At 42.9% G+C, this 21,640-nt stretch overlaps 3 protein-coding genes and 4 non-coding genes across 7 annotated transcripts; all 7 read left to right on the plus strand.

Moving 5' to 3' along the window:
* The first annotated feature begins 7,689 nt into the window (after positions 1-7,689).
* LOC148060080 (voltage-gated potassium channel regulatory subunit KCNG3-like) lies at positions 7,690-15,843 on the plus strand. Its single transcript, XM_087779717.1, has 2 exons — positions 7,690-8,287; positions 14,669-15,843. Exons 1-2 carry the CDS (start codon positions 7,698-7,700, stop codon positions 15,294-15,296), a joined length of 1,218 nt encoding a protein of 405 aa, XP_087635843.1. The 5' UTR covers positions 7,690-7,697; the 3' UTR covers positions 15,297-15,843.
* A 1,020-nt stretch (positions 15,844-16,863) lies between these two features.
* Positions 16,864-17,762, plus strand: LOC148060081 (ATPase inhibitor A, mitochondrial-like). Its single transcript, XM_087779793.1, has 3 exons — positions 16,864-17,024; positions 17,317-17,429; positions 17,510-17,762. Exons 1-3 carry the CDS (start codon positions 16,956-16,958, stop codon positions 17,649-17,651), a joined length of 324 nt encoding a protein of 107 aa, XP_087635919.1. The 5' UTR covers positions 16,864-16,955; the 3' UTR covers positions 17,652-17,762.
* Positions 17,763-19,266: 1,504 nt separating this feature from the next.
* rpl13a (ribosomal protein L13a) lies at positions 19,267-21,565 on the plus strand. The gene is made up of 7 exons (XM_087779604.1): positions 19,267-19,347; positions 19,950-20,022; positions 20,221-20,286; positions 20,553-20,654; positions 20,835-20,920; positions 21,087-21,146; positions 21,318-21,565. Exons 1-7 carry the CDS (start codon positions 19,327-19,329, stop codon positions 21,525-21,527), a joined length of 618 nt encoding a protein of 205 aa, XP_087635730.1. The 5' UTR covers positions 19,267-19,326; the 3' UTR covers positions 21,528-21,565.
* On the plus strand, positions 20,084-20,167 carry LOC148060083 (small nucleolar RNA Z195/SNORD33/SNORD32 family). Its single transcript, XR_015709340.1, has one exon. It is a non-coding gene; the product is annotated as a small nucleolar RNA Z195/SNORD33/SNORD32 family (small nucleolar RNA).
* On the plus strand, positions 20,394-20,478 carry LOC148060084 (small nucleolar RNA Z195/SNORD33/SNORD32 family). The gene has a single exon (XR_015709335.1). It is a non-coding gene; the product is annotated as a small nucleolar RNA Z195/SNORD33/SNORD32 family (small nucleolar RNA).
* On the plus strand, positions 20,952-21,024 carry LOC148060085 (small nucleolar RNA SNORD34). Its single transcript, XR_015709333.1, has one exon. It is a non-coding gene; the product is annotated as a small nucleolar RNA SNORD34 (small nucleolar RNA).
* Positions 21,182-21,251, plus strand: LOC148060086 (small nucleolar RNA SNORD50). Its single transcript, XR_015709324.1, has one exon. It is a non-coding gene; the product is annotated as a small nucleolar RNA SNORD50 (small nucleolar RNA).
* Positions 21,566-21,640: the final 75 nt, after the last annotated feature.

Raw genomic sequence — 21,640 nt, forward strand, 5'->3', positions numbered from 1 at the left:
TGAAGAAATGAAAAGTTTCAACGTGTCAAACGTTGAATTCGTCTAATATTCCGACGCCGCCGATCGACGTGCGATGGCTTCTCTCGCTCCGCCTCCTCTCTCTCTCTCTCTCTCTCTCTCTCTCTGCAGTCGTAGTGACACCAGTGGTGGTTCGTGATCTTAGTGTTCGGTGGCCTTTGCAATAACAAACAAGAGGCTTGTAGAGTCCACCCTTTCTTTCTCTGCTTCTGTCGTCCCTGTTCCCTCTCTCTGCTCTTCCTTTGGCTGTCGTGTCGTCCAATGAACAGGTTTCTTTCCTTTTTTCAAAGTCCTTCTCTCTTTTCCCAGGAAAAGACTAAACTAGCTCAAAGGTTTTTGGAGCCATGTTTTTTGCCACCAAGGAATTCTGGGAATGACGGTTTTCTAACGTTTACAGATTTATGCCGAGTTTTTACTGTACAAAGACGAGCCGGGAGGAGGAGAAACAAAAAGTAGCTTTTTAGATTTAAATGTTCCCGAAAATACAAAGTCTTGAGCTGTGAAACATTTCCCAGAATCCCTTTGGGCTTCCTCTGTGCATTGGGTGTATTTCATTGGTTGCCTTGAATGTAACACTCCTTCTTAGAAAAAAAAGAAAGAACTGAAAAAAAAACAAAAGAGTGGTTCACAGGCCGACACTTATTTACAAGCATATTATCAAGAATAAAATATCAAATATTATTACTCGGAAAAAGAAGAAAAACACTGTAAATGTATTTTTGTAAAACTAAGATTGTGTGAGGTTCGTTATGTAATGGTTCCTCTTTTTTTTATATTTAATCCATCCGCGATTCCCAGATGAATGTCGTCATCGAACCAGGTTCACTGACCAAGAAATACACCCACATGTGACCAACTGTCGAGACGCGTCGTGTGTCCAGAACCTCATGAATGTTGGAAAAACAAATGTCTTCGTTTTAAAAAACCTCTTATGACACAATTTTGAAGAAAAAAAAAACTACAGATGAGAAACATCTGAAATAACAAATAAATACATCTAGATTTGTACTTGTCATGAAGCTCATTTATTACAAACTGAACGTGTGTGTTGTTCTTTTGTACGTTCGTCATCCACACACTGGTTTGAAACATCAACAAGTGCCATAGTCATAATAAAAATGTATCCAAATGTCCGTCCAGGTCTCGTCTTTTGTTCCACAAAGTCATTCATCTTTTTTTTAATCAAATAATTCACCCTGAGAAAGAACATGTGAAGTGAGTGCAGTTCATAGAGTGTCCACTTGAGGCGGAAGTCACACACAAACACAGTAAAAAAAAACAAACATAAAAAATCACATTCAAGGCTTCGTTGATAAACGTCTCGGATCTTAAAGATCAACTAATGTGAAAACACAACTTTCCTCACTTACTCCAAGATGCAGTGAGTCCTTCATCAATGATAATGCTTCATTTTAAAGTTATTACTTTATAAAGTTCTTCCCTGCGTGAAAGTCTCGCAGAACGAGAAGTAACGAGAACAGAGTCTATTGTGATGTCACAACGGGCTTCACTCCTGCAGCAAGAACTTCTGCTTCTGTCTGTTTACACGTCGTTTAGAGGCGGAGACTTCCTGCTTTGATGACAAGCCTCGACGTTTGACCAATCACGGCAGAGTGGGCGTGGTTATGGAAAACGAGACTTGTGCTGTGTCTCAAATCGCATACTTATCTTAGTATACTAGAAGTTAGTATCATCAGGATAGTGTACGTACTAACTAGTAACTAATCCTCCACAGATAGTATGTCTCAAACATACTTCTCTTAGTATACTAGAAGTTAGTATGCATCAGGATAGTGTACGTACTAACTAGTAACTAATCCTCCACAGATAGTATGTCTCAAATCGCATACTTCTCTTAGTATACTAGAAGTTAGTATCATCAGGATAGTGTACATACTAACTAGTAACTAATCCTCCACAGATAGTATGTCTCAAATCACATACTTCTCTTAGTATACTAGAAGTTAGTATCATCAGGATAGTGTACGTACTAACTAGTAACTAATGCTCCACAGATAGTATGTCTCAAATCACATACTTCTCTTAGTATACTAGAAGTTAATATCATCAGGATAGTGTACGTACTAACTAGTAACTAATCCTCCACAGATAGTATGTCTCAAACATACTTCTCTTAGTATACTAGAAGTTAGTATCATCAGGATAGTGTACGTACTAACTAGTAACTAATCCTCCACAGATAGTATGTCTCAAACATACTTCTCTTAGTATACTAGAAGTTAGTATGCATCAGGATAGTGTACGTACTAACTAGTAACTAATCCTCCACAGATAGTATGTCTCAAATCGCATACTTCTCTTAGTATACTAGAAGTTAGTATCATCAGGATAGTGTACATACTAACTAGTAACTAATCCTCCACAGATAGTATGTCTCAAATCACATACTTCTCTTAGTATACTAGAAGTTAGTATCATCAGGATAGTGTACGTACTAACTAGTAACTAATGCTCCACAGATAGTATGTCTCAAATCACATACTTCTCTTAGTATACTAGAAGTTAATATCATCAGGATAGTGTACGTACTAACTAGTAACTAATCCTCCACAGATAGTATGTCTCAAACATACTTCTCTTAGTATACTAGAAGTTAGTATCATCAGGATAGTGTACGTACTAACTAGTAACTAATCCTCCACAGATAGTATGTCTCAAACATACTTCTCTTAGTATACTAGAAGTTAGTATCATCAGGATAGTGTACGTACTAACTAGTAACTAATTCTCCACAGATGGTATAGCTGTGTCTCAAATCGCATACTAGCGTACTCAAAGTTAGTATTTTTAGTGCGTTAGTGCGTCTCAATTCTTAGTATGTGAAATTTAGTGCGTCATGCACACTAAATTGGCGTACTAACACGCCCACAAAACTGAGTAAGTAAGTAAGTAAGTAAGTAATATTTATTTATATAGCGCTTTTCCAGACCAGGGTCACAAAGCGCTTTAACAATCAAAACAATACTCAAAAAAAGTACATACTTTAAAGATCAAGATAATACTGAGAACAACACAGGAGTTCAAGAAATTCAAGGAAAAGCCTGAACAAATAGAAACGTCAAGATGTTTCTTGAAGGAGTCAGTAGATCATCAAACACAGATGTTTCTTGAAGGAGTCAGTAGATCATCAAACACAGATGTTTCTTGAAGGAGTCAGTAGATCATCAAACACAGATGTTTCTTGAAGGAGTCAGTAGATCATCAAACACACATGTTTCTTGAAGGAGTCAGTAGATCATCAAACACAGATGTTTCTTGAAGGAGTCAGTAGATCATCAAACACAGATGTTTCTTGAAGGAGTCAGTAGATCATCAAACACAGATGTTTTTGAAGGAGTCAGTAGATCATCAAACACAGATGTTTCTTGAAGGAGTCAGTAGATCATCAAACACAGATGTTTCTTGAAGGAGTCAGTAGATCATCAAACACAGATGTTTCTTGAAGGAGTCAGTAGATCATCAAACACAGATGTTTCTTGAAGGAGTCAGTAGATCATCAAACACAGATGTTTCTTGAAGGAGTCAGTAGATCATCAAACACAGATGTTTCTTAAAGGAGTCAGTAGATCCATCAAGCGCAAAGAGAGAGAAGATCGTTCCAAAGCTTAGGAGCAACAGCCTGAAAAGATTTCTCTCCTCTGGTCCTGAGTCGTGTGCGTGGAACCATCAGTAGATTCTGATCCACAGACCGCAGAGCCCGAGCTGGGGTGTAAGTCTGGATCAGATCACTGATGGAAGGTCTGACCATGAATAGACCTGAAAGTAAGAACCAGAATTTTAAAGTTGATCCTGAAAGAAACTGGCAGCCAGTGAAGAGTTTGAAGGAGAAATGTGAGTTCTTCTACTAGAGCAGCTCAGAATTCTCGCTGCAGAGTTTTGTATGAACTGCAGGCGAGATGATCCTTCTTGTTAAGACATGAAAACAAACTGTTACAATAGTCCAGAAGAGAAGATACAAACGCATGGATTACAAGCTCCATGTTTCGATGGACACTAACCACTCTAAACAGCTCCATCTTAGTGACGTTTTAAACAGAAGTTACGTCATATATAAATGCATATATATTCATATACTTAAATGTGTATTTTCAGCAGCAGTAGGAGGATAAACACGTCTTCGCTGCTGACACCAGCTTAAATATCTCGCGATTATTTAGATTCTCATATTTTTTCTTTATTTCTTTTTCCAAACTTGCAAAACGTGCTGCCAGCAGGTGTCGATAGCGTTCAAACAGCTGGTTGAAACATCGTTAAATAGAAGTAGAAGAAGAAACTGTCATGTGATTTCCGGTTAGTGTGTAGCAGCAGAGTTCGATTTTAAGACATACTATCTGTGGAGAATTTGCGTACTAGTTAGTAAGTACACTAAACTGATGCATACTAACTTCTAGCATACTAAGAGTAGTATGCGATTTGAGACACAGCAATAGCATATGTCTCAAAACAAACTCTGCTGCTACACACTAACAGGAAATGACGCGACAGCTTCTTCTTCTACTTCTATTTAACAATGTTTCAACCAGCTGTAGGAACACTAGCGACACCTGCTGGCAGCACGTTTTTCAAGTTTGGAAAAAGAAATAAAGAAAAAATATGAGAATCTAAATATTTGTGAGATATTTAATCTGGTATCAGCAGCGAAGACGTGTTTATCCTCCTACTGCTGCTGAAAATATCCCTATAAGTATATGAATATATATATATATATATATATATATATGACGTAACTTCCGTTTACAACGTCACTAAGATGGAGTCGTTTAGTGTAGAAAGTGTCCATCGATCCATACTCAGTTTTGTGGGCATTTGAGTGACATTTTAGTGTGTATGGAGCACTAACTTTACATACTAAGAATTGAGACACACTTACACTCTAAAAATACTAACTTTGAGTACACTAGTATGTGATTTGAGACACAACATTGAGCTTGACCAAAAGCAAGTGTTTTTAGTGGGCGGAGCTTAAGCACATTTTCTAATGTAAATATCTTTATTAAATTGTTTTTGTACAAACAGACCTACACTGATGATACAATAGAGTCTAAGATCTATTTAAGACACACTTAAATCAACACAACCTTTCTTTGACCTCGGCTGCTAATAGAATTCGTGCCCTTCTGTTCTGACCCCTGCTCAAAGGTCAAGGTGCCAAAACAAAAAATAATGTTTTTTGCCAAACACTTGATTTGTTAACTTTCTTCTGTATTAAATGTCAGCAGGAAATGATTTAAAAGATCAATTTCTACGAAACGAGCTCGTGTTTTTGCTGTGATTTCATTCTTTTATTCTCCAGACACTGAAGTCTCACACAAAAGTCAAACGTATTTGTTGAAAGAGTCGAGCGTCAGGTGAGGAACAGAAAAGTTCTTCTTCTGCAGAAACATACGCGATCTCTGGCTCGACATCAGAGGAAGCGAAGTCGGTGTCAAACGTCTTCAGATCTCACTTCTGCACTGAGTCAGACGAGAACTCTGTTGTCATGACGACCAGTCAAACTTGTGAAAGATGGTGGACGTGAAGGTCAAGTTTGTCTTTCTTTCCACCGACTCCTTCGTTCCTCTCGTCACGTGACTCGACGTTTGAACGATTCTCGTGTCATGTTTCCTAAAGTTTAGCGAGAGAAGGATTGAAGGAAGTAAAGAAAGAGCAGGAAGGAGGGACTTATCTGTTGTCTCCATGGCAACCGGTCTCTCTCTCTCTCGCTCGCTCGTCTCCGGCGTGAACATGTGAATGTAGTGATGAGCAGAGAAGACATGAAAGTTCTGGAGAGGACGCCAGAGACAGGTGAGTTTTAGCTCTTTTTGACGGTCCTTAAAAACATTTAAAGTGTTTTTATTTAAAAATAGTGAATGTGTTTTATTGTCAAATATATTTAAGTGTTTGGTCTGAGGAAGGAGAGGGAAAAGTTTGATTGTCTTGATGTTTGTTTATATCTTTGATGTTAAATTGTTTTTTAAAGAGTGTGTAGCAAAGAGGATATATTTGTAGTATTGTCGAGTACTTCGTAGCGGAATTAATTTTCATTTGTTTTCAAATCGAAATACGTCCAAACATCAGCTTTTAAAAGCTGCTGGAGTCATCGTATCCTCTCGTCCTCAGTTATCATTCTTCCTCTAGCAGCAGAGGACGAAATGGCTGCTGCCCTCTAATGGCAAAAAGTTTAATAGCAATACAAAAATGAACAAACGCTGTGAATATTTACACGGTAATGAAAATAATTTACTTTTTCAACACTTTACTGATATATGAACCAGAAAGGAACTATGACAATGATGTATCCTCTTGTCCTCAGTTATCACCGGGATCTCATTCTTTCTTTAGCTGCAGAGAACGTAATGATTGTTGCCACCTGGTGGCTGGGATTTTTAGTTGCAACACAAAAATGTACAAACGTTGTGAATATTTAAGGTAAGGTAAGGTAAGGTAAAACTTTATTGATCCCTCAGGAGGTCTCCTTCGGGAAATTGTTTTTTTCCAATAGCCAGCAATTTTTCATAAACAATAAAAAAATAACAAATAAAAAACAAAATAAGAAGAACATAAATAAAGAGAAAGAACAAGATGACACAATCTAAGTCTAAAGATAAAGATAAAGAACACAGGTCAAAGAAAAACAACAAAGACAAAGGATACAAAGACTAACAGAACAGAACATCAAGATACTCTCACTCCACTCCTGCCCCCGAACTCAGAATTGTACAATTTAATAATTTAATAGCCCGTTAATACATTAATTGTAAAAAAAATCAGTTTATTTTTACACACTTTACTTAAATATCAACCATAAAAGAACTATGATAACGATGTATCCTCTTTTCCTCAGTCAGGATCTTGTGGGATTTCCCTTTTCCTTTGGCGTCATGGAAGTTTTATTGCAACAATAAAATACAACAAATTTCTTGTTGATAGTAAAAGTTTCCATTTGTTCTCAAACCAAAATATGTCCAAACATCAGCTTTAAAAGCTGCTGGACTCACTGTATCCTCTCGTCCTAAGTCATACTTGCTCCAGTTGCGGAGGACGTAATGACTGCTGCCATCTAGTGGCAGAAAGTTGAATAGCAACACAAAAATTAACAAACGCAGAGAATATTTACAAGGTAATTGTAGAGAAAATAATTTACTTTCTACACTTTACTGAACTATGATAACGATGTATCCTCTCGTCCTCAGTCAGGATCTTGTGGGATTTCCCTTTTCCTTTGGTGCCATGGAAGTTTTATTGCAAAACAAAACTACAACACTTTTCTTGTTGATACTAAAAGTTTCCTGGAGTCACTGTATCCTCTCGTCCTAAGTCATACTTCCTCCAGCTGCGGAGGACATAATGACTGCTGCCATCTAGTGGCAGAAAGTTTAATAGCAACACAAAAATGAAGAAAAAGCTGTGATTATTTACACGGTAATTGTAAATATTTTTTTTTTATTTTTACAAACTTTACTTACCAACCATAGAAGAACTATGATACCGATGTATCCTCTCGTCCTCAGTCAGGATCTTGTGGGATTTCCCTTTTCCTTTGGTGCCGTTGAAGTTTTATTGCGACACAAAAATACGAAAAAATCCTTTTTGATACTAAAAAAGTGTATCGATATTTTCTAGAACCTAAAAGTATTTTTCTGTCGTCTGTCTTCAGTCGGAGATCAACACGCACACGTATGTTCGGCGGCGCGAAGGTAAAGATGGCGGGTCTCTGTACGCTGAACGTTGGCGGCCGCCGGTTCTGTTTCCCCGCCGACCTCCTGAAGAGACTTCCTCTCGAGCGCCTGAGCCGGCTGCAGCGCTGCGCCTCGGAGAGCGAGCTCCTGGAACTCTGCGACGACTACGACCACGAGAGCAACGAGTTCTTCTTCGACCGGCACTCGGAGGCGTTCGGCTTCATCGTGTCGTACCTGCAGCACGGCAAGCTGCGCTTCCTGCCGCACATGTGCGAGCTGTCCTTCTACAACGAGATGCTGTACTGGGGCCTGGAGAGCGCCGACCTGCAGCCCTGCTGCCAGCGCCGCCTGGACCACTGCATGTCCGACTACTTCGTGCACTTCTTCCCGGAGGTGACGCCCAGAGTGCACGAGGACCCGGGTCACCACTGGCTGGACAGGATGAGGGCCACGTTCGAGGAGCCCACGTCCTCCCTGGCGGCTCAGGTCCTGGCGTCCGTGTCCGTCATCTTCGTCCTGATCTCCATGGTCATGCTCTGTGCCAGCACCTTACCGGAGTGGAAGGCTGCCGAGAGCCTGGACCAACACAGGTGTTATTATACAAGTATTGATCATATAGAAGTATATATATCTGGATATTAACTGTTTTATTTACGTTTAAACATTTCATTCTTTTATTTATTTATGAATTATTGCTGTTTTTTTAAGCATGTTTGTTGGAATGATTTAATTCAATCATTTATATAATGAAAGTTTGAATTGTTTTTTAAACTAATTATCAATATTTCCAAAATGAATGAGTTTATTTGTATACAGAGTTTTATATTCTTATTCCAATGAATCAAAAACAATTTTTGAAAATTCAATCATTTTTAATTTGTAGTCTTTTAAATTCAATATAAAATCGTCGCTATAATAGTGACAGACAGTAACAATAGAGCACAGAGCTACTGGATCATCTGCTTCTACATCGTCACATGATCATCTGTGCGTCGCCATGATTGGCTTAAAGTTCGATCTAGTAGATCTGTGATCTATTGTTACTGTCTGGTGTCACTATTATACCCACATTTTTATATTGAATTTAAAAGACCACAAATTGTCAGGGTGCAGAACGGAGAAACCCAGGCGCAGAGTTCGGTTTGTAGAAACTTGGTTTTAATTCCAAGGGGGAAGGTAAAGACGTAATCCAACAAGAAAATAGGCAGGAAAGAGGTACAAGTACTTATCGTGTTCATACGAGTCCGATACGAACGTGACTTCAAGACGAGGACGTGACAGAAAGTGGGGGTTTAAATAAACAGGTGAGCAATCAGCAACAGCAGGGGGCGGGACTAACAAGACACAGCTGGGAACAATAACAACTCAGACAGGAGGAAGTAAGACTAGCACAGACACAGAAGGGAGCTGATTTCACAATAAAACCGGAAACACAAGGAGGAACAAGTAGACTCATGACAGTACCCCCCTCTCAATGGACCGCCTCTGGCGGACCCAGGCCAGCCGGGCCGCCCAAAGAGAGGGGGACAAGACAATAACAAGAAACCCAAGGCGAGAAAACAAAACAGGGCAAAAGGCAAGGGACGCACAAAACAAAAAAACAAACAAAAAAAACAATAGAGAGTGTCGGAGCTAGCTCCTTTTACTCTTATCTTTGACCCTGGACTTATACTGCTCAATAAGTCCAGGGTCAAGGATGTCCCGACCAGGAACCCACGACCTCTCCTCCGGTCCATAACCCTCCCAGTCTACCAGGAATTGGAATCCTCGGCCCACGCGTCTGGAGTCAATTATCTTTTTTACGGTGTACACAGTCTCACCTTCAATAACACGGGGAGGAGGGGGAGGCCTGGAAGCCGGAACCAGAGGGGAGGTCTTAGCCGGTTTTAGCTTGGATACATGAAACGTAGGGTGGATGCGCATGGTCTTAGGTAGACGTAAGCGTACAGACACAGGGTTAACAATCTTAATAGGAAAAGGACCAATGTAGCGGGGCGACAGTTTACGACACGGGTGATCAAGCTTAATATCCTTGATGCACAACCACACACGGTCTCCCTCTTTGTAGGGAGGAGTCTCTGAGCGCCGGCGGTCGGCTGCAGTCTTATAAGCCGAGGTAGAGTTCTGGAGCTTCAGGCGTGCTTTGGCCCAGGTGTCCCGACAACGCTGAACCAGCGCCGCTGCCGATGGCACCTGGACTTCCCCTTCCAGGTCCGGGAAGAGTGGGGGCTGATAGCCGTAGGCGCACTCGAACGGGCTAAGTCCGGTTGAAGCGCAGGTCAGTGAGTTGTGGGCGTACTCCACCCAGGGCAGGTCCTTGGCCCAGGCGGAGGGGGAACGGGAAACCAGGCAGCGCAGGGAGGTCTCTAGGTCCTGGTTTACCCGTTCGGTCTGTCCATTGCTCTGGGGGTGGTACCCCGAGGACAGGCTGGGGCGAGCACCGATGAGGCGACAGAGCTCTGCCCAGAACCGGGAAGAAAACTGGGGGCCCCGATCCGAGACTATGTCCCTTGGTAGGCCATGCAGGCGGAAAACGTGGTTCAGGACCGCTTCCGCAGTCTCTGGCGTCGGGAAGCTTGGGTAGGGGAACAAAGTGTGCCATCTTCGAGAACCGGTCAACGATGGTGAGGACAGTAGTCATGCCCTCGGACAGCGGGAACCCGGTGACGAAGTCCATTGAGATGTGGGACCAGGGTCGTTCGGGCACCGGCAGGGGCCGGAGCTTTCCCATGGGTTGAGCAGTTGACGGCTTGTTGGCAGCACAGATGGGACACGCCGCCACGTACTCGCACACGTCCCGCTGTAGACCAGGCCACCAGAACCGCCGCCGGATGAGCGTCAGGGTGCGTTGCTGCCCCGGGTGACAGGACCACCTGGTTGAATGGCACCAATGCAGTACCAGGGTTTCAGGCACAAACAGGCGGTTAGTGGTGCAGGAGGCCAGAGGAGGAGTCTGCCGCAAGGCCCTCCTGACCCTCTCCTCGACCTCCCAGACCAGGGACCCGACCACCAAGTCGGAAGACAGCACAGTCTCAGGGGCTTGATCCGAGTTCAGCGAGTCGTACATCCGAGACAGGGCGTCTGCCTTAATGTTCTTGGTACCAGGCCGGAAGGTCACAACAAAATTAAACCTGGCGAAAAACAAGGACCAGCGGGACTGGCGAGGTCTCAGGCGTCGTGCAGTGTGTATATATTCCAAGTTCTTGTGATCTGTCCATACCACAAAGGGGTTCTCCGCTCCCTCCAGCCAGTGACGCCACTCCTCCAAGGCGCCCTTGATGGCCAGCAGCTCCCCGTCTCCCACATCATAGTTCCTCTCCGCCTGGTTCAGTTTGCGGGAGAAGAATGCACAGGGGTGGACCTTACCGTCTGTGATAGAGCGTTGGGAGAGGATGGCCCCGACCCCCGTGCTAGAAGCGTCCACTTCGACCAGGAACTGCTGGTGGGGATCAGGCTGCCGGAAAATTGGGGCAGAGGGGAATCGTTCCTTCAGTTCCTCGGCGGCTGGGCTCCAGTAGAAAGGCTGCGAGTCAGAGGTCAGGGCACAGAGGGGAGAACAGATCGAGCTAAAATTCCTAATGAATCTCCGGTAAAAGTTTGCAAAACCTAAAAACCGTTGGAGTGTCTTTCGGTTATCGGGAGAGGGCCAGTCAGCGACAGCCTGAACCTTAGCCGGGTCCATGGCTATCCTACCGGGACTAATTACGTAACCAAGGATGGAGACTGTCGCAGCATGAAACTCACACTTCTCAGCCTTGACGAACAGTTGGTTAGCTAGTAGCTTTTCTAACACTAGACGCACGTGTTGGTGGTGTGACTGTTTGTCTGGCGAAAATATGAGAATGTCGTCAAGATACACAAAAACGTACCGATTAAGAAATTCTCTCAGGACGTCATTAACTAGGCTTTGAAACACGGCAGGGGCGTTAGTGAGACCGAAAGGCATTACCAGATACTCGTAGTGGCCAGAGTGAGTGTTAAAAGCGGTTTTCCATTCATCCCCTTGGCGGATTCTAACCAAGTGGTAAGCATTATGTAGGCCCAACTTGGTAAAAATAGTGGCTCCTTTGAGCATCTCAAACGCTGAAAACATAAGTGGTAAGGGGTAACGATTCTTAACCGTAATCTCATTAAGAGAGCGATAATCAATGCATGGGCGCAGGGAGCCGTCCTTCTTACTGACAAAGAAGAAGCCAGCCCCTGCCGGGGATGAGGAAGGGCGGATTATCCCTGCGGCTAGAGATTCCGAGATGTAGCGGTTCATGGCATCAGTTTCTGGGCGAGACAAGGAGTAAAGGCGACCACGCTGGGGATGGGAACCAGGCAATAACTCAATAGCGCAGTCATAAGAGCGATGAGGAGGAAGACTTACGGCACGGGCCTTACTAAAAACCTCACCCATATCGTGGTACATAGACGGAACCGATGATAAGTCCGCAGGAGTGGTGGAAGGTCTCGGAGAGACGCTAGACCTAATGGGAGAGCACAAAGTAGAGGGGGTTAGAAACTTCTGACTGCAAGCCTTTCCCCACCCAACCACCGAGAGAGGGGACCACTGGATGTGAGGCTCATGGTGTTGGAGCCAGGGAAACCCCAGGATGATGGGGTGAGGGGAACACGCCAGCACATGGAGATGTAGCTCCTCAGTGTGTCCATCAGGGAACAAGAGTCTAATTGGGTGTGTGGAGTGGGTCACCTGGTTCAGGAGGTGGCCGTCCAAGGCCTGAACTTGGAGGGGAACCGGGAGAGGTTGAAGTGGAATGTTGAGGGATCTGACTAGCTTCATGGAAATGAAGTTCCCATCAGCCCCAGAGTCAATGAAGGCCTGGACCGGGGAGACCCTCCCAGCAGACTCCAGGGAAATGGTGATGGTGGAGCGTGAGGGATTGGTGGACGTGCTGGTTTGGCTTACCCCGACCCTCTTCAGGGGTGAGCCTTGCCCCTTTAGCGGGCATGTTGCTGCCAGGTGTCCATCACCGCCACAGTAGAGGCAGAGACCCTCAGCCTTTCGGCAACTCTTCTCCTGGTCCGTGAGACGCGCGTGTCCGAGCTGGGTAGGCTCCTCCTGCGCCGGCGGGGAATCCTGGCGGGGGACTGAGGAGCGGAAGGGAAACCGCTGCGAGCACTGGAGAGGACGGGAAGACGACAGACTGCGTGCCTCCTCGTTGCGCAGCTTCGTCTCGATCCTGGTGACCATGGTGATGACTGCGTCTAGCCCCTCCGGGAGCTCGAGGGGAATGAGCATGGTCCGTAGGCACGGGGAGAGGCCCTCGAGAAAGACTCGGGTGAGGACGGTCCCCTCCCAGCGACACTCTGCAGCCAGCGTGCGGAACCGGATAGGGTAGTCGCTCACGTGCTGGGACCCTTGGCGGAGACGAGCAGACGCTGCTTCCTCTCCCGGAACGATTTGCTGGAAGGTCTGCTGGAACGCCATGGTGAACAGCTCCACAGAGTCGCAGAGGGGTGACCGGTTTCGCCACTCGGCCGTGGCCCACTCTGCCGCCTGCCCGCTCAGCAGCGAGAAGATGTAAGCCACTCTGGAGCGCTCATTGGGAAAGGCGGTGGAGTTCAGCTCGAAGTGGAGACTGCACATGGTAAGGAAGCCCCGACAATCTCCAGAGTCACCGGAGAAACACTCGGGCCGTTGCAGGACGACCATCGAGGAGTGTGGAACCGGAACGGACTCACCAGTGGAAGCTCGAGCCGGCGCGGTGGCCGGACTAGCCGAAGCGGGGGGTGGTGCTGCGGTCCCGGCGGCGGGGGTCAAGAGCTGGAGTTGGACGGCCATCGCCGACATCTGGTGTCCCAGACTCTGGAGCAGGGAGCCGTGCTGCGCCGCCATGGTTTCCATGCCTAGCTGCAGTGTAGCTAGGGTGGAAGTGTTCCTCACCGTCTGCTCCTGGTGTGAACGAGGAGCGTCGGGAAGAGGACTCTCTGCTGGGTTCATGTTGGTCTTGTTGTACTGTCAGGGTGCAGAACGGAGAAACCCAGGCGCAGAGTTCGGTTTGTAGAAACTTGGTTTTAATTCCAAGGGGGAAGGTAAAGACGTAATCCAACAAGAAAACAGGCAGGAAAGAGGTACAAGTACTTATCGTGTTCATACGAGTCCGATACGAACGTGACATCAAGACGAGGACGTGACAGAAAGTGGGGGTTTAAATAAACAGGTGAGCAATCAGCAGCAGCAGGGGGCGGGACTAACAAGACACAGCTGGGAACAATAACAACTCAGACAGGAGGAAGTAAGACTAGCACAGACACAGAAGGGAGCTGATTTCACAATAAAACCGGAAACACAAGGAGGAACAAGTAGACTCATGACACAAATGAAAAAATATTGAATTTAGAAGATTTAGTTTTGATTTATTGGAAAAAGAATATCAAACGCTATGTGTAAAAAGAATATTTAACAAATACATTTTGAATATATTATTAAAAAAAAACGAATTTTCAATTCAATTTATAAATGATTGAATTGAATAATTCAATAAAAAATTATCAAAACCTTTCAATAACTTTTATGTTTAAATGTTGATTGTATTTCTTGAATAATTCAATTCATAGTTTCTGTTTTGTTCATTTACAAATACATCTAAAAAAATCAAATAATTAAAAAATTGTGGATTTTCTTTTTACGCACCGATTTAAAGATTATAATTCCAACAATTCAAAAATGAACTTTCTGATCACAATATATTTTACATTTTTGAATGCGTCACGTGTCACATGATGTCTCATATTTTTGGTATAAATATTAAACCAACATTTTTATATTTTACAGACTATGAATTAATAAATTTGGAAAATGTATTTTTGAATTATTTGAATTAGAAAATCACACTTTATCTGTAAAGAAACCCTTTAAATATACAATATTATTGAGTTAAATGGTTAAAACGTTACATTTGACTCATTCAATATTCACTGAAGTACTTTGACGACCAAAGATCACGTCTTGATCTCGTCTCCAGGATCCTCGAGGGCGTCTGCATCGGCTGGTTCACCATGGAGTGCACGGGTCGGTTCCTGGTGTCGCGGGACAAGTGCGAGTTCGTGCGACGTCCGCTCAACATCATCGACCTGCTGGCCATCATGCCGTACTACATCTCCGTCGTCATGACGACGCTGACCGGCGAGAACTCCCAGCTGCAGCGGGCCGGGGTCACGCTGAGGGTCCTGCGCATCATGAGGATCTTCTGGGTCATCAAGCTGGCGCGCCACTTCCTGGGCCTGCAGACTCTGGGTCTGACCCTGAAGCGCTGCTACCGCGAGATGGTGATGCTGCTGGTCTTCATCTGCGTCGCCATGGCGATCTTCAGCGCCCTGGCCCAGCTGCTGGAGCAGGGCAACCAGGCCTACAGCAGCATCCCCGCCGCCAGCTGGTGGGTCATCATCTCCATGACCACGGTGGGCTACGGCGACATGTACCCGGTGACGGTCGGCGGGCGCATCCTGGGGGGCTTCTGTGTGGTGAGCGGCATCGTCCTGCTGGCCCTGCCCATCACCTTCATCTACCACAGCTTCGTGCAGTGCTACCACGAACTCAAGGAGCGCTCGGTCCGATGCAGCCGCCGCCTGTCGGCCGACTTCGTCAGCTGAGGAAGCCTCGTGCACGTCCGTCACTGAAGCTTTGACCGAACCTTGGTTTTAATACTTTTCTTAGTCTTTCGTTTTCTTTAGTCCGTAACCTTCAGGTGGCTTCAGGGTATTGGCAAGAATCTGTTGATACGTATCACGAGACAACGGTAGAGTGATGTATATAGTGATACTGTAGTAACAAGTGTATGTATTTGTAGTATTGTCGAGTACTTGACTCTCGAAGTCGTAACTGCTTTCATTTGTTTTCAAACCAAAATATGTCCAAACATCGGCTTTAAAAGCTTCTGGACTCACTGTATCCTCTCGTCCTCAGTCATCATTCTTCCTTTAGCTGCGGAGGACGTAACGCCTACTGCCATCTAGAGGCCGGGAGTTTATTTGCAACACAAAAATGAACAGATGTTGTGGATATTTTCAGGTTAATGTAAATAAATCAAATCGAATTAGTTTATTTTTAAACACACTTCATTAATGTAAATTCTGGTAAAAAAAAACTAATAAAACATGATTTGAAAGCCATGATTCTAAGCTTCTTTATTTTACTTCTATAAACATTAATTTCTATATATATCATAACAATCATTGCCATCCATGACAATCACTATAAAACACTTTTAAAAAAGTTTTGTTCTCTGATTCGTCAACTTTTATGAATCCATTAAAATCTTTTATTTTTAATTTATCTAAGAATCAAATTTTTTGGATGTTTTATTTTTCGACTTTTGTTGTGTAATTTAGTTGTAGTTCGTTGTGCGCCTCAACACACAAGGTAAAGATTGTATTGTGTTGCATTGACTATAATAAAGATTGTGTTGTTTGTTTGATGAACTGTGCTGGTGATAAATTTATATTTTATTTATTTATTTAATTTAAGCTAGTATTGACTTTTAATTTCTCAATCTATATTTTAACTATATATTTAATATATTTAATATATATACTGTATATGTTTTTATTTCACCTTAAAAGGCCCAAATCCTATTCTACTCTTACAATGATGTAAATATTGGAGCAAACAAAAACACAGCTTAGATATAAAATAAAATAATCCTCAGATGAGGACAGAGAGAGGAAGAGTTTATCTTTATAAACTATAATAGTGGTTATATTATTATTATTATTATTAATAATAAAAATAAGCAGTTTTAATACGAGGTACAAACGCCCAGAGATTCCATTTTTAAAGTATCTTAAAAATATATAACAATAATAAAAAGGAAACACACAAATTAATTTACTAAACAATTGATTGACACGTAGATGAGGAAAAATATGCCAGAAATATGGTTATTTTTCTGTACAAGGTAAAAACGTAAATTCAAAACAGGTCTAAAGAGTAGAAACAAAACATAACAAAGATATCGCTGACATCACTTAGACGAGGATCATACCATTATCTTCAACTACGCATATAAACATCGACTCGTGTTTCCTTCGATACTAAAATACTTTTATTTATTAAAGCACGTAGATAGTAAAACACGCCATACTGTGTATTTTAAATAATCAGAACGATATTGTGATTTGTTTCTACATCCGCGTCGACATGTGTCGTCACCCCTGCGCGGCTAACATGGCGCCGCCCTGCCTCGGTGCGGACAAGGACACTGTGGTGTGTGTGTGAGTGTGTGTGAGTGAGTGTGTGTGTGAAGAGCAACCATGGCGAGACTTCTGAGGCCTTCAGTCAGGACTTTCTTCTCCTCTCAGCTGAGAATGGCGTCCGACCAGGTAGACATCATTCTTGACCTCCATGATGCGTTCACGGACACCTTCTGAAGGAGGACATTTGTTTATGTTCACACGTCAATCAAAATGTTTGTTATTGTCCTGATAAAACGTGTTTAAATGACCACGAGCGTCATTTAAACACTTAAATACGTGTTTTCTTTCATAAGGAATCTGGTTAAAGAATATATTTTGAGATACTTTTGACTCCGACAAGTTGTAGAAACCCCTGAGTGTCATGAACTTAAACAATGAACATTAACTTTTATTTAATCATTTTCTTATCTCTTCTCAGTTGGGTGAACTGGGTCAAGGTGCAGGGAAGGGTGGTGGAGGTGGAGGCTCCATCAGAGAGGCAGGTGGAGCCATGGGCAGGAAACAAGCCGCCGAAGAGGAGATGTACTTCAAGTGAGTCGTGAGATCTTTAGAAAGTGAATTAAATCCTCGTGGTCTCATGGTCTCCACCTCAACGTTCTCTCTCTCTCCAGGCGCAAGGAGAAGGAGCAGCTGGCGGCGCTGAAGAACCACCACCTGGAGGAGATCGACCACCACAAGAAGGAGATCGAGAGGCTGCAGCGCGAGATCGACCGTCACAAGGGCAAGATCAGGAAGTTGAAGCACGACGACTGACGGGAACGTTTTCCCCGTCGATCCTTAAATCCATCCTCTGCATGCAGGAAGATGAGCCGCCGTCAGTGTGGCTCTCAAGATGTTTGACGTGAATTAAACGTGTTGATAAAATGGCCGACTTTTGTCATGACTCCCATGATGTGTCTCAAATCACATACTTGCGTACTCAAAGTTAGTATGTTTAGTGCGTAAGTTCGTCTCAATTCTTAGTATGTAAATGTTTGATTTGAGACATACTATCTGTGGAGGATTAGTTACTAGTTAGTACGTACACTATCCTGATGATACTAACTTCTAGTATACTAAGAGAAGTATGTTTGAGACATACTATCTGTGGAGGATTAGTTACTAGTTAGTACGTACACTATCCTGATGATACTAACTTCTAGTATACTAAGAGAAGTATGTAATTTGAGACATACTATCTGTGGAGGATTAGTTACTAGTTAGTACGTACACTATCCTGATGATACTAACTTCTAGTATACTAAGAGAAGTATGTTTGAGACATACCATCTGTGGAGGATTAGTTACTAGTTAGTACGTACACTATCCTGATGATACTAACTTCTAGTATACTAAGAGAAGTATGTAATTTGAGACACAGCACCATGTTCTTTTAGAAAAACTCTTATGAAGACTCGTGCTGACATTAGTCCATTTAAAACAAGTGTTTGGGTATTTATATATGTATTTAATAGGTTATTGTGTCAATGTTTCTCAAGTATTATTGATCAGAATCAGAAGATGTTATTGCCAGTCATGTAAAAACAAAACAGTATTTTGTTTGTACAGCTATTTAACTACCATAGTTAGCGATGAGCTAGTTTACACCTGTAGGTTTAAAAAGGTGATTAATATGAAGATCAAAACGACAAAAATAAGATAAATAATGAGATCCTAAAGTATCATGGTCTGATAAGCTGATAGATTTCAGCAGGAATGCATTTAGAATATATTAAATAAATACTAATGTCAAGAACTAAGTGAGTCCAGTAATAGAAATTAAAGAGACTTATAAGAATTGTACACATAACTAACCATATATCATCTTCACCTATTTAGTTCTCCAAATATCAACATTTCTTAAAAATAAATATATAGTTTAAAATTATATTTATCTTAAACTTGCTTGAATAATCGTGTTTTTCTCTGTAATATATGACGCGGTCTAACGCTTCCGGTTTTTCACGATTTCCTGATCTGTGAACATTTTTTAAAAAGTCGTTCTGTTCAGTCCTGTGTGTCCAAATCTTTACAACGATATAATTGTTTCTTGTCAGTTTTAGAAATGTTTAAACTCAAGCCAATAAATTATTAAAATATTATCTTTAAATGAACATAATTTATTAGTATTTGATCTGTTTTCGCTCATGAAACAGTTTAAATCACGTGTTCCTAAGAAGACGTTGGAGTCAAGGTTTGGTGTTTTATTGTAATCAAGGGGTGAAAAAAACGGTTAAATCGTAATTATTATTAGTTCATTATAATTAAGTTCAAGTTCAAGTTTACTGTTTGCGGAAATGGTTCGACGGTTCAATCCACCGTCCTCTAGGGGGCGCTCTCACATTTTCACCGATTACTTTTTTAGTATAAAAGCAGAGGAACGTCGTCACTTCCGCTCGCCCCTGCCTTTTACCACGAGCAGCCCCGTCTAGCTTTCTTTTCGCTCATCATGGCGGACCGGTTCAATAAGGTGAGCGATCTCTGGGAGACTTTTCTGCCTTTTTCTCCCTTTTCAGGATCAGTTGAAGTCCAGCAATTACATTATTACTCCCCCTGATATCACGGTATATCAGTATTATGGGAGCTAAACTGTTTATATCGTGTTTTTAGGCCACATTTATTAGTCTCGCCCGCTCAGACGAGCCTTCAACATGGCAGCTAGCGTGTTAGCATAGCGGCTAGTTAACATCTTACAGCGTGGGTTAACTAGTCCTCATATTTGTCAAAAATGTGATAAACATAATTGGTAAAAACGGATGTTAATGTACCGAAAGTCAAAGATGTATGTTAGCATCTATGTTAACGATGGAGAACCGGCCAGTTCACCATGTGCCCGAGTATGTTTCACTGTCAACTTAGTTAACTGACTATTAATCCACGGATCAACCTTTACTAGAAACTTCTGCACTTTTAAATATGTGCAGGTTTGTTGTAGCACATTTAAACTAACGGATTAGCATCATGGCACGAACGGATTATTTTAAAAACTGAGTTTAAATGTTCATTAAAACATACTAATGTTTTCGTTTAACTTAAACTTGTATTAACTATTTCTTGGTTATTATCCTCCAGGTTCTGCTGATTGATGGCAGGGGTCATCTTCTGGGCCGACTGTCTGCCATCGTGGCTAAACAGGTTCTGCTCGGTACGTTCATATATATTCATCCTGTGTCCAGATACAACTTGACTAATGTTTCTCTGCCTGACCTGTCAGTGATGATGACCCTTAACCTTAGTATTCTAGTTAAACGACCATGAAAAAACTCGCATGCACTAGCATCTGAGACGTGATGGATCTCGTGCCGGAGCTCGGTTTCTAAACTGTTTTTTGTTCGTCTTGTAGGACACAAAGTTGTGGTGGTGAGATGTGAAGGAATCAACATCTCTGGAAACTTTTACCGCAACAAACGTGAGTCAATTCTCCTACTTTAGTTCCTCAAGTTTTGACTTCTGTTTTTTTTAAACATCAGAATATGAAACTTCTGTCTTTAACTCAACATACTAGTTTCAATTGTCCATGTCGGTGATGATTGTTTCCTCATGTCCTTTCGAGTTTAACTGACCATGAGACGACTTTACATGCACTACCATCTGAGACGTGGAGGAAACTGATCCTTCTGTAAACTGACTTGAAACGAGTCTTTAGTTAAAGAGCTTCTGTTCTCAACCCTACAGTGAAGTACCTCGCTTTCCTGCGCAAGAGGATGAACACCAACCCCTCTCGTGGACCGTACCACTTCAGGGCTCCCAGCAGGATCTTCTGGAGGACTGTAAGAGGTACGGACACTGAACCCACAACCCTTCTTTCTGCTTGACAATGATGATCTTTGATATTAATACAGATAATTTAGTGAAGATAAAATCTTACGGATCTGATTGCTGAGTCGTGCGGTTGATAAAGTTTAATTAAATGTTGTTTTTTGTGAGTTTTACTGAGTTTTCTTCTGTGTGAACCAGGAATGCTTCCCCACAAAACCAAGAGGGGTCAGGCTGCTCTGGACAGACTGAAGGTGTTCGATGGAATCCCACCTCCGTACGACAAGGTAACGCTCGTGTTTGTCGCTCATGGATTCTAGTGTCGATGATGATTCTCAACATTACCCACCTTGTTTGATAATCGTGAAAAGAGAAAAGAACTGAGGCAGCTTGAATCTGCTTTAAATGTTCTTGTTGTGGATGTTTCTCTGAATCTCTGCCTCTCGCCTGCAGAGGAAGAGGATGGTTGTCCCTGCTGCTCTGAAGATCGTGCGTCTGAAGCCCACACGCAAGGTAAATACTTGGTTCTCACACGTGTGCGAGTCACTCGACTGTGATGTCAACCTTTCCCGAAGCTGATCGCCTGATGAGAAAACTTACGGATCTGATTACTGAGTCCAGTTTGGACTCGTTGAGTCAAAGATTCCGAGTCGCACTGGATCCTGACTCTTGTCTCTCCCACAGTTTGCTCTGCTGGGGCGTCTGGCTCACGAGGTGGGCTGGAAGTATCAGGCCATCACTGCCACTCTGGAGGAGAAGAGGAAGGAGAAGTCCAAGCTGCGCTACACCAAGAAGAAGACGACGAACAAGCTGACCAGGCAGGCGGAGAAGAACGTGGCGAGCAAGATCTCGCAATACACGGATGTCCTGAGACAGTATGGAGTTCTTGTCTGAGCGGATGTTCTCGAATAAACAAGTTCAATGTTCATAAACATGTGTCGTGTTTGCATCGTGTGAGTCAAACTATATTATGATGAGACTCAACTTATCCAACCTTTGATCTTCAA

This window comes from Callionymus lyra, chromosome 18 (genome assembly GCF_982586985.1).
Source record: "Callionymus lyra chromosome 18, fCalLyr1.hap1.1, whole genome shotgun sequence".
NCBI classification, from domain to species: domain Eukaryota; kingdom Metazoa; phylum Chordata; class Actinopteri; order Syngnathiformes; family Callionymidae; genus Callionymus; species Callionymus lyra.

Coding starts and splice junctions, on each gene's coding strand:
- rpl13a (XM_087779604.1), top strand. CDS start 19,327: ATGGCGGACCGGTTCAATAAG. Junction 20,921..21,086: donor TCCCACCTCCGTACGACAAG/GTAACGCTCGTG, acceptor TCTCGCCTGCAG/AGGAAGAGGATGGTTGTCCC. Junction 21,147..21,317: donor GTCTGAAGCCCACACGCAAG/GTAAATACTTGG, acceptor TCTCTCCCACAG/TTTGCTCTGCTGGGGCGTCT.
- LOC148060080 (XM_087779717.1), top strand. CDS start 7,698: ATGTTCGGCGGCGCGAAGGTAAAGATGGCGGGTCTCTGTACGCTGAAC. Junction 8,288..14,668: donor GAGAGCCTGGACCAACACAG/GTGTTATTATAC, acceptor TCTCGTCTCCAG/GATCCTCGAGGGCGTCTGCA.
- LOC148060081 (XM_087779793.1), top strand. CDS start 16,956: ATGGCGAGACTTCTGAGGCCTTCAGTCAGGACTTTCTTCTCCTCTCAG. Junction 17,025..17,316: donor TGAGAATGGCGTCCGACCAG/GTAGACATCATT, acceptor ATCTCTTCTCAG/TTGGGTGAACTGGGTCAAGG. Junction 17,430..17,509: donor GAAGAGGAGATGTACTTCAA/GTGAGTCGTGAG, acceptor CTCTCTCTCCAG/GCGCAAGGAGAAGGAGCAGC.